General features: G+C 38.8%; 1 protein-coding gene across 5 annotated transcripts in view; it reads left to right on the top strand.

Annotated features, from left to right (window-relative positions):
- Window positions 1-1092: 1092 nt before the first annotated feature.
- The window catches only part of PTPRC (protein tyrosine phosphatase receptor type C), a gene marked incomplete at its 3' end in the record, with an annotated part of 312862 nt that continues 301148 nt past the window's right edge, over window positions 1093-12806 (top strand). For all 5 annotated transcript variants that reach the window (XM_053693805.1, XM_053693806.1, XM_053693807.1 and 2 more), the window contains 2 exon segments: window positions 1093-1177; window positions 1268-1358. In XM_053693805.1, the coding sequence (XP_053549780.1) occupies window positions 1298-1358 (61 nt within the window).

Raw genomic sequence — 12806 nt, forward strand, 5'->3', positions numbered from 1 at the left:
GATTCTATGAAACGATACAATGTTTGTAATATGGGTTAATGTTTACCAATTTGTTGCTATGTCTACAGTGTTTATATAGGATTGTTACATTCTGTCAAATGAATTGTGATTGGCTATCATATGAGTCCAGTTATCTTTGGGTCACTCCCCCTACAAGTGTTGTTAATTATCTTGACTCAGTTGTTTGGTATATATAGCAAGTGTTTTCTAACTATTTTTTATTAAGCCTGAAGAAACAGCCTTGGGCTGAGAAACGCGTCGCTTGGTTTTAAATTTGTTTTAAATAAAGTAAGTTGATTACTTTTTATAAAAACACTTGCTGCCTTATTTGATACTATTTGGACCAATTTGTTCTAATCTGGTGTATCCTGTTTGCCTGCACAAGTCTGTTGGGTGACTGTATTGATCCCATCCTGCCATACTAGCATCATAGGAGATGCTACAACAAATGTGAGTGAATATTATACCATCTATACTGCATTCCCCTTGTTTCAAACTGTACTAGGCCATATAGGCACCTTTGTGTCTTTTATATTTTGTCACAGATCTCCTATCATTCTCAAGAGGTCGGTCTGCTGGGTGACTGTCATAGATCCCAGACTGCTCCTATTGCACTACTTGGAGTGCTGAAATACATGTGAGTGTAACCATATACACTATCACTATATATCTTTGGATCAAACAATATTGGGCCATGTGGCGCATCTGTCTCTTTTTCTACTTTTAGACCAAGAATCAAATCTGTTCTGTAGTTTCACAAAAAAAGAAGTTGAGCCCAGTAGAGTTATCTACCATCAGTTTATGTGTTTGTTTCCTGTTATGAGGTAAAGTTACAATCACCTGGAAACAACCTGAACTTTAAGCAAAGCCCCCTAAAGAATATGATGATTGTGCAAATATTGCAGAGCAAGAAATCAACACTTCCCGGCACCCACAACAAAAGTGTTTGTTTTTTTCCTCTCTAAATCAGCTTCTCACAAACAGAAGCCATTTTTGTAAGATATTATGTGTGCACTGTATTCAGCTAAGGAAATGACAGCGCGGTTTAAACCCAACTTCCTGTAAACTTTGAAGAAGTAGGTAGGTCTGAACATCACTTTGTACGTTTCTTAGCATGGTCTACAACCAGCGCTGTGTCACAGAGGAAACTGCCAGACAGTGATAAGAAAGTCAAATTGTACGTGGATAAAGCATTTTTCTTAAACATTTATTGAATTTTCTAAATGAAGTAATGCGTCTGACCTCAGCTGCTTTGTGTTTATCATAGGGACGGTCACCCTGAGGGACCACAGACACCATGGTCTTGCACTTGAGGATGCTACTCATTGGATCCCTGCTATGGAACAGTTTAGCTTCAGGTAAGAATAATGTCAAGGTATCAGTGTGCATGATGAACTCCTGGCTTGAGAAGTTGGCAGTACCTATAGAAGCGCACAGGCAACAGAATGTGGCGCTCCCTGCACTAAGGGGCAGTGATGTGGGTAGACTGGTGGTGCAGCAGATGGCATTAATCTGCTTGTAATAAGGGACAATGGTAAAATATACATGATATTGTGGATAGTTGCGTTTAATGAGAGCATTCATGATCAGCTAATTCATCTTCAAGAAACTGGTTCATCAATAGTGTGTGAGAATGTCAAAAAATGGTGAGGAGTGACATGATAGCAGTTTACTTGAATACTGTGCGGTGCCTATCTCTCATTTATTCTTACAATATCTCATTAACACTATCTGTCCCTCGCAAATTGTTTCATTCTTCTACGTCGCTATCACGCTCAAGTAACCTGTGTTTAAACATTTCATTTTACTTTTCTTTTATTACTATTTTAATGATGTTACATAGCTTATGACATCATTTTAAGTATCTTTCATTCGGTTAATACCTATCAGTTGTATATAATTAGGAAAATGTACAGAAAAGCCTGTTATCACTTTATCATTATGCAGTGTTGCTTGATCATTATCAGTGTATAGATACTCACATCATTATACAGTACAGTGTGCTCATTATCAGTGTATAGATACTCACATCATTATACAGTACAGTGTGCTCATTATCAGTGTATAGATACTCACATCATTATACAGTACAGCGTGCTCATTATCAGTGTATAGATACTCACATCATTATACAGTACAGTGTGCTCATTATCAGTGTATAGATACTCACATCATTATACAGTACATCGTTCTCATTATCAGTGTATAGATACTCACATCATTATACAGTACAGTATGCTCATTATCAGTGTACAGATACTCACATCATTATACAGTACAGTGTGCTCATTATCAGTGTATAGATACTCACATCATTATACAGTACAGTGTGCTCATTATCAGTGTATAGATACTCACATCATTATACAGTACAGTGTGCTCATTATCAGTGTATAGATACTCACATCATTATACAGTACAGTGTGCTCATTATCAGTGTATAGATACTCACATCATTATACAGTACAGTGTGCTCATTATCAGTGTATAGATACTCACATCATTATACAGTACAGTGTGCTCATTATCAGTGTATAGATACTCAATGTGTGTTCTGTATCAGTGAATAGTTGGCTAATATTTTTAAATAAGGGTAATATTAGGTATCAGCAGATTTTTCTTGATACACACGCACACCCATCATATGAATTCCTTTTTAGCTATGAGTGAGTAATGAAGGTGTTTTTAACCTCTTCCGGGCGCCATATTACAAGTGAATTACCACACAGGATGTGGTTGTGTGGATGACAGAATTAAATGCTTATAAAATCTTTTCATACTTTATGGGTATATGCTATGAAACTGAAATTAATTGTTTGCAGTTTATATTTTTGTATATACAATTTGGTTGCTCCATAAAAACCTCCTTTACAGTTCATATTGCACCATATAACCCTCCCTATAACTCCTCCTATTGCACCATATAACCCTCTCTATAACTCCTCCTATTACACCATATTACCCTCCCTATAACTCCTCCTATTGCACCATATAACCTTCCCTATAACTCCTCCTATTGTACCATATAACCCTCCCTATAACTCCTCCTATTGCACCATATAACCCTCTCTATAACTCCTCCTATTACACCATATTACCCTCTCTATAACTCCTCCTATTGCACCATATAACTTTCCCTATAACTCCTCCTATTGTACCATATAACCCTCTCTATAACTCCTCCTATTGCACCATATAACCCTCTCTATAACTCCTCCTATTACACCATATTACCCTCCCTATAACTCCTCCTATTGCACCATATAACCTTCCCTATAACTCCTCCTATTGTACCATATAACCCTCCCTATAACTCCTCCTATTGCACCATATAACCCTCCCTATAACTCCTCCTATTGCACCATATAACCCTCTCTATAACTCCTCCTATTACACCATATTACCCTCCCTATAACTCCTCCTATTGCACCATATAACCTTCCCTATAACTCCTCCTATTGTACCATATAACCCTCCCTATAACTCCTCCTATTGCACCATATAACCCTCTCTATAACTCCTCCTATTACACCATATTACCCTCTCTATAACTCCTCCTATTGCACCATATAACTTTCCCTATAACTCCTCCTATTGTACCATATAACCCTCTCTATAACTCCTCCTATTGCACCATATAACCCTCTCTATAACTCCTCCTATTACACCATATTACCCTCCCTATAACTCCTCCTATTGCACCATATAACCCTCCCTATTACTCCTCCTATTACACCATATAACCCTCCCTATAACTCCTCCTATTGTACCATATAACCCTCCCTATAACTCCTCCTATTGCACCATATAACCCTCCCTATAACTCCTCCTATTGCACCATATAACCCTCCCTATTACTCCTCCTATTACACCATATAACCCTCCCTATAACTCCTCCTATTGCCCCATATAACCCTCCCTATAACTCCTCCTATTGCACCATATAACCCTCCCTATAACTCCTCCTATTGCACCATATAAACTTCCTTATATCTCCTCCTATTGCACCATATAACCCTCTCTATAACTCCTCGTATTGCACCATATAAACCTCCCTATAACTCATCCTATTGCACCATATAACCTTCCTTATAACTCCTCCTATTGCACCATATAATCCTCCCTATAACTCCCCCTATTGTACCATATAACCCTCCCTATAACTCCCCCTATTGTACATATAACCCTCCCTATAACTCCTCCTATTGCACCATATAATCCTCCCTATAACTCCCCCTATTGTACCATATAACCCTCTCTATAAATCCTCCTATTTACCATATAACCCTCCCTATAACTCCTCTTATTGCACCATATAACCCTCCCTATAACTCCTCCTATTGTACTATATAACCCTCCCTATAACTCCTCCTATTGCACCATATAACCCTCCCTATAACTCCTCCTATTGCACTATATAACCCTCCCTATAACTCCCCCTATTGTACCATATAACCCTCCCTATAATTCCCCCTATTGTACCATATAACCCTCCCTATAACTCCTCCTATTGCACCATATAACCTTCCTTATATATAAGACCTCCTATTGCACCATATAACCCTCCCTATAACTCCTCCTATTGCACCATATAATCCTCCATATAACTCCCCCTATTGTACCATATAACCCTCCCTATAACTCCTCCTATTGCATCATATAATTTTTCCTAAAACTTCCTTACTATTGCATCATATAAATGAAAGATCCATATCCTCGCACTCCGCAGCAAGTCTGGGTAAAGACTGGCATAAAAAAGACTTTATTCTAGTGCTCATAAAAAGATTCCATTAAGACAAAAGAAGGTTAAACGTGTTTCGTATGCTCTCACTTTTTCATTAGAGAAAATGTCACTATTATATATAAATCTATATGTATATATATTCATATACTGTAGCTATATAGCTACAGATATATATGTTACAAAAAACATAAACTGCATGTCAAAATATATATTTAAAAATGAAAATAAAATTTTCTTCTAATTGAAGAACATAGGTATTTGATGTATTCCAAACGCACCTTCGGCTTTAGCACAATTGGCCTAGCGCACCTTGGGTTTTAGCACAGTTGGCCTAGCGCACCTTGGGCTTTAGCACAGTTGGCCTAGTGCACCTTGAGCTTTAGCACAGTTGGCCTAGCGCACCTTGAGCTTTAGTGCAGTTGGCCTAGCGCACCTTGGGCTTTAGCACAGTTGGCCTAGCGCACCTTGAGCTTTAGTGCAGTTGGCCTAGCACACCTTGAGCTTTAGTGCAGTTGGCCTAGCACACCTTGAGCTTAGTGCAGTTGGCCTAGCGCACCTTGGGCTTTAGCGCAGTTGGCCTAGCGCACCTTGGGCTTTAGCGCAGTTGGCCTAGCGCACCTTGGGCTTTAGCGCAGTTGGACTAGCGCACATTCGGCTTTAGTGCAGTTGGCCTAGCGCACCTTGGGCTTTAGCGCAGTTGGCCTAGCGCACCTTGGGCTTTAGCGCAGTTGGCCTAGCGCACCTTGGGCTTTAGCGCAGTTGGCCTAGCGCACCTTGGGCTTTAGCGCAGTTGGCCTAGCGCACCTTGGGCTTTAGTGCAGTTGGCCTAGCGCACCTTGGGCTTTAGTGCAGTTGGCCTAGCGCACCTTGGGCTTTAGCGCAGTTGGACTAGCGCACCTTCGGCTTTAGTGCAGTTGGCCTATCGCACATTTGGCTTTAGTGCAGTTGGCCTAGCGCACATTCGGCTTTAGTGTAGTTGGACTAGCGCATATTCGGCTTTAGTGCAGTTGGACTAGCGCACATTCGGCTTTAGTGCAGTTGGCCTAGCGCACCTTCGGCTTTAGTGCAGTTGGCCTAGCGCACATTTGGCTTTAGTGCAGTTGGACTAACGCACCTTGGGCTTTAGCATGGTTGTCCTAGAGCACCTTTGTGTTAACACTCAAGGGAAAAAAAGCTTTTTTTGTGCGTCCCATAGATATCTATGGGAAAAGGGAGCTTTCGGGCTAATTTAACTTCTAATACCAGCGCTAACATGAGGTGGCCTTTGCTTTACCTTAGTTAGTGCTCAATCTTGCCCATAGTGATAAACATCTCATTTTCTAAAGAATAAAGGTTGTTTTTTGTTGCTGTGAAAATGGGAAGTGAGTGTTTCTGAATAAAAAATAAAAATATTGAAGATGGAAGTGGAACTGTAGATCTATGTGTAGCATTGCACTAATGTCTGTACATTTACAGTGACGTGAATCTCTGCAAATATACATTTATTATTGGTATATTTATTCAATAGTACCAGCCCTGGAATAAAGCTTAAAGGGACAGTCTAGTCAAAATGTAACTTTAATCATTCAGATAGAGCATACAATTTTAAGCAAATTTCTAATTTACTCCTGTTATCAATTTTTCTTCGTTCTCTTGGTATCTTTATTTAAAATTCATCCAGCCACCAATAAGCAGGCGTAACTCCGGTTCCTAAGCTTTAATCAGAAAATTGCTGCTCTATCTGAATCATGAAAAAAACGATATATATATATTGGTTTTAGTCCCCCCTTAAGGTGGATCAGATGTGTAACTGTTATAAAGTCACTCCTGGGATTGTAATGGTATCTCTTAAGGTGGATCATATCTGTAACTGTTATAAAGTCACTCCTGGGATTGTAATGGTATCTCTTAAGGTGGATCAGATGTGTCACTGTTATAAAGTCACTCCTGGGATTGTAATGGTATCTCTTAAGGTGAATCATATCTGTAACTGTTATAAAGTCACTCCTGGGATTGTAATGGTATCTCTTAAGGTGGATCATATCTGTAACTGTTATAAAGTCATTCCTGGGATTGTAATGGTATCTCTTAAGGTGGATCATATCTGTAACTGTTATAAAGTCATTCCTGGGATTGTAATGGTATCTCTTAAGGTGGATCATATCTGTAACTGTTATAAAGTCACTCCTGGGATTGTAATGGTATCTCTTAAGGTGGATCATATCTGTAACTGTTATAAAGTCACTCCTGGGATTGTAATGGTATCTCTTAAGGTGGATCATATCTGTAACTGTTATAAAGTCACTCCTGGGATTGTAATGGTATCTCTTAAGGTGGATCATATCTGTAACTGTTATAAAGTCATTCCTGGGATTGTAATGGTATCTCTTAAGGTGGATCATATCTGTAACTGTTATAAAGTCACTCCTGGGATTGTAATGGTATCTCTTAAGGTGGATCAGATCTGTAACTGTTATAAAGTCACTCCTGGGATTGTAATGGTATCTCTTAAGGTGGATCAGATGTGTAACTGTGTTTATCCAGTCACTCCTGGGATTGTAATGGTATCTCTTAAGGTGGATCATATCTGTAACTGTGTTTATCCAGTCACTCCTGGGATTGTAATGGTATCTCTTAAGGTGGATCAGATCTGTAACTGTTATAAAGTCACTCCTGGGATTGTAATGGTATCTCTTAAGGTGGATCATATCTGTAACTGTTATAAAGTCACTCCTGGGATTGTAATGGTATCTCTTAAGGTGGATCATATCTGTAACTGTTATAAAGTCACTCCTGGGATTGTAATGGTATCTCTTAAGGTGGATCATATCTGTAACTGTGTTTATCCAGTCACTCCTGGGATTGTAATGGTATCTCTTAAGGTGGATCATATCTGTAACTGTTATAAAGTCACTCCTGGGATTGTAATGGTATCTCTTAAGGTGGATCATATCTGTAACTGTGTTTATCCAGTCACTCCTGGGATTGTAATGGTATCTCTTAAGGTGGATCATATCTGTAACTGTGTTTATCCAGTCACTCCTGGGATTGTAATGGTATCTCTTAAGGTGGATCAGATCTGTAACTGTTATAAAGTCACTCCTGGGATTGTAATGGTATCTCTTAAGGTGGATCAGATGTGTAACTGTGTTTATCCAGTCACTCCTGGGATTGTAATGGTATCTCTTAAGGTGGATCATATCTGTAACTGTGTTTATCCAGTCACTCCTGGGATTGTAATGGTATCTCTTAAGGTGGATCAGATCTGTAACTGTTATAAAGTCACTCCTGGGATTGTAATGGTATCTCTTAAGGTGGATCAGATGTGTAACTGTTATAAAGTCATTCCTGGGATTGTAATGGTATCTCTTAAGGTGGATCATATCTGTAACTGTTATAAAGTCACTCCTGGGATTGTAATGGTATCTCTTAAGGTGGATCAGATGTGTAACTGTTATAAAGTCATTCCTGGGATTGTAATGGTATCTCTTAAGGTGGATCAGATCTGTAACTGTTATAAAGTCACTCCTGGGATTGTAATGGTATCTCTTAAGGTGGATCAGATCTGTAACTGTTATAAAGTCACTCCTGGGATTGTATCTGACATGCAGTAGTGTAGGATATAACTTTCTGCCCCTCTTAACATAATTAGCTCTTTAAACTCACTTTATTTATTTCAGACTTGTTCTGCTTTTTCCTCACACAGAAATATAAGCTCACGTCCTTCTTCATAATTATGAGGAACTTAAATGTAATAGTGAATTTTGTTGCTTTGCATTTGGTCTCTGACCACAGCCCAAGTCTATGTTCAGCAATCTCTGTTATAAAACTGCGTGAAGCAGACGTATTCTTGAGCGCTTAATTTGTGTGTTGCTATTATAAAATCTCTATGTTTTTTAACCTTTGTTTCACTGTTAATATCTTAAGTGTTCAGTACTTCTCTTTCCTGCAGAAAAAGCACACGAAACGCATAACGCAGATGTGTAACGCAACAACCATCACTTCACAGAATTACATAGTCATAAAATGCGAAAAGAAAATGCTCTATTGTGTCTAAACCAATGTGCTTAGCCCTGAAAGGAAACAGTTAAAGTCAGCTCCCACTACACCACTGCTCCAGAGTGTGCCTGTGATTGGTAGCTACGTACATATGCCACTGATCATTGACTGAGCAGATGTGTTCAGCTATAGACCATTAGTGCATTGCTGCTATAACAAGGGAGTAGAAAGAAGCGCAAAAAGAACCAAGCTTGAGTAATTTATTAAAATAAGTGAAACAAATAAACATAAAAACTTACACTCAGGTAAGCAGAAATGATTGTCTGGATTATTATAACATCCGGTGTACAGCGGCAAAAGTCAGAGTCCTGCTCAACAAAACAAACTGATCCGTCTGCGAAGTGATGACAAAGCCGGCAAAACCTGACTCGGCGTCTGACGTCAGTGTGGAGCTGGATTGGAGCGTCCCCCTCTGATGGATCCTTTCTCTGGCTTAACAGTCATACACCAGGTTTAACAGTCATTAGTGCATTGCTGCTTTGGAGCGATTTCGCCCAACTTGTAATATCAGCGCAATGAAAAAGGCTTGTGAAAAGATTATATCGCTTGCGCAAAACAGTTTGTGCCTCATCATGTTTTAAAATCAGGTCCGGAATCGAAATAATATTTTAGATGGAATAAAATTGATTGCCTCTAATAAAAGATGCGCTGTAAATTAAATTTTAATCGTGCCATTCTAATACCGCTGGCTCTGGACGTCCACTTCAAACTATTTTTTGTGAGCCAATGGCTTTAACTGTTCTCCAATCAGAGCTATAGCCCTATGTCACTTTTATTGTACAAGAGCACGGATTGGAGAACATATCAAACCGTTAGCTCACAAGAAATATGAGATTTGAAGTGGGTGGATGGAGTGCGGGATATTAGAATGGCGCGGCTAGATTAAATAGTAAGCTACAGCGCATCTTTATTAGAAATGATTAATTAAAGTCCCTGTAAAATATTACTTTGATTCCAGACCTGTAAAGTTTAGCATCACTTTAACCATGTATTTATTGTCAATATTTTGCATTCCAATATTCTTCACTTTGACAATAATGTTCTTAGTATTTTAAAATATATATTTCTATATATATCTGTATATATCTATAACTGTATCTAGTCATATAGATATATAGGTATAGTAGGTATATATATATATATATATATATATATATATATATATAATGATCACACCTCTTAAGGTTTCAGTAAAGGTCTATTCATTTAACCCCTTTGTTCACTGTGAAAGGGAAATACTCATACACATGTGTGACATTAACCTATTGTAATCTTAATCCATCGTCATCACTAATTAACCATATGAATCCCATATGTTTCTTGGCACAATTACCTTATTTCAATATTCACTTCATAACACCTCAAATGCCGAAATTTTATTTTTTATTTTAATTTTTGATTCTATGGGGCCGATTTATCAAAGTCTGGTGTACATGATACGCTGTAGCGTATCATGTCCACCAGACATCGCTCAATGCCAACAGCATACACTGTCGGCATTTAACACTGCACAAGCAGTTCTAGTGAACTGCTTGTACAATGCTGCCCCTGTAGATTTGCAGCCAATCGGCCACTAGCAGGAGGTGTCAATCAACCCGATCGTACATGATTGGGCGGATTGATGTTCGCAGCCTCAGAGGTGGCGGACCAATTAAGGAGCAACGGTCTTAAGACCGCTGCTTCATAATTGCCGTTTCCGGCAAGCCTGAAGGCCCTTGAAAAAATGAGCCCCTTTGTCACATTCACACTGTCATGATTGAAACTAACAGTACTAGGATCTTCCAAACTGGGTTTTAAATAGGATTGTGCAATTGCGACTTTTATAGGAACCTATTGTAATCTGGTTCCATCCGCACCACTGCTACCCCACCTGAATGAAGCTTGTATGGTGTCAGGATGGGCAGAATATCTTCTTATGCTGAAATTTAACATTACTTAAATTGCAAAGCAAGAATCCACTCACTGCCTTGCAGCAAACAAGACTGCAACTTTGTTACCGGGTTTTTATAGGGGATACACCTACATGAAGCCCATGGAATGCGCCTTTATGATCTTGAGTTCAATAATGTAGGCGCAAGCGCTTTAAAAAACACTCATGATTTTGTACTTTAACATTTCAGTTATGTTAAAATCCAGTATAAAAAGATATTAGAAGTCATTTTAATAGAAACCCGTAGTCACCATTTTGTTTTCATATAACACCAAAATGGAAATTGTTCTTTAACAAGTGATAGAAATAAATGTTGTAAAAAAACAATACTTCTGAAAATGTAAATGTGACCATATTAGCGATAGTAAGATGGTCACTGTCTGCCTATCGTGACAAAATAAAAGATGCATTCAGATGGTTTAGCAGTAGTGCAGATAGGAACGGATTACAGTAGGCTCCTGTTAAAGTTGTAAATGTATAAACCCAGTTTTGAGGACTCCAGTCCTGTAAGTGACAATCACAACAGTGAATATTAAAATAAAAACACAACATTTTTAGATGTTGGGGTCCTGATGTATATACATATGTAAATATGTGCCGTGTCCTCTGTATACAGCCTCTCCAGTAGGGAAGAATGGAGCTTTAATGAATCGATACCATGTATGCTAATAGACATCTATAATGTCTAGTGTGGCAAAATCAGAGTGTATTACACACGTGCAAGATAATAGACTGTTTGTGCATAGTTGTGAAATAGTTGTATAAAATGACTTTTCAAGGATTTATAAAATGTTCAGAGGTGCTGAATTATAAAAGTCAAAGCTGGGCTCAAAAAGGTGTTGACAAATCACTTGAAAATGGCTTGTGTGTATCAAGAATATGAGAAATAGGGCTTTTATCAAGGATCCAAAAACACGTTTGCGAGTTTGGAGAAGATATGAAAACGCAATATTGTGACCGTTCTAGATTGTGATCGAGACTAATATTTTAAAAAAAATATCAGATTTTTTTTCTTGCTTAATTAAAGAGATAACATAATAAATATGTTTTAAAGGGCAGGCATGTAAATTATAACAGTGATATAGATGTTAGCAGGAGAATTTAGATAGCGGAAGGATTGTGGACATGCAATTTAGGAGTTAACAGTCATAAATTTTTCCTAACATGAGCTTGAAAGTGATGAAGCCACCTTGTTTCAGAACTGTCGTACTGCTGGAAATCACATTAGAGAGGTAACAAGCCTTAGGGCTTTATCCTAAAACAAGGTCCTACAAACGCTAAGTGAGCCGGCACTGTGCCACATCAGTAACACAAACGCACATCTATCAGTCTGCGCATCTCAGTGACAATCATTACATGTGATGGGACAGGGCATAGTGAGAAGTTATGTGTGAGTGAAACTTAGCAAAGAAAGAACAGGGACAGCATAACGTATCTGATCAGTCCATGCTGAGTCCCAACTAGTGACAGTGACATGTTTATAGGTTATCACAACTTTATAAGCAAATACATGTTTATGGGCTAATTATTTGTAAGGTCAATTTATACTGACAGTGACATGTTTATGGGCTCAGTTCCTGCTAGGGCCACAGTGTACTAATGACAGTGACATGTTTATAGGCTCAGTTCCTGCTAGGGCCACAGTGTACTAATGACAGTGACATGTTTATGTGCTCAGTACCTGCTAGGGTCACAGTGTACTAATGACAGTGACATGTTTATGGGCTCAGTTCCTGCTAGGGCCACAGTGTACTAATGACAGTGACATGTTTATAGGCTCAGTTCCTGCTAGGGCCACAGTGTACTATGACACTGAACTGTTTATGGGCTCAGTTCCTGCTAGGGTCACAGTGTAATAATGACAGTGGTGGCATATTTATGTGCTCAGTTCCTGCTAGGGCCACAGTGTACTAATGACAGTGACATGTTTATGGGCTCAGTCCCTGCTAGGGTCACAGTGTACTAATGACAGTGACATGTTTATAGGCTCAGTCCCTGCTAGAGTCACAGTGTACTAATGACAGTGACATGTTTATAGGCTCAGTTCCTGCTAGGGCCACAGTGTACTAATGACAGGGACATGTTTATGGGCTC

Source organism: Bombina bombina, chromosome 10 (genome assembly GCF_027579735.1).
Source record: "Bombina bombina isolate aBomBom1 chromosome 10, aBomBom1.pri, whole genome shotgun sequence".
In the NCBI taxonomy this organism is placed as follows: Eukaryota; Metazoa; Chordata; class Amphibia; order Anura; family Bombinatoridae; genus Bombina; species Bombina bombina.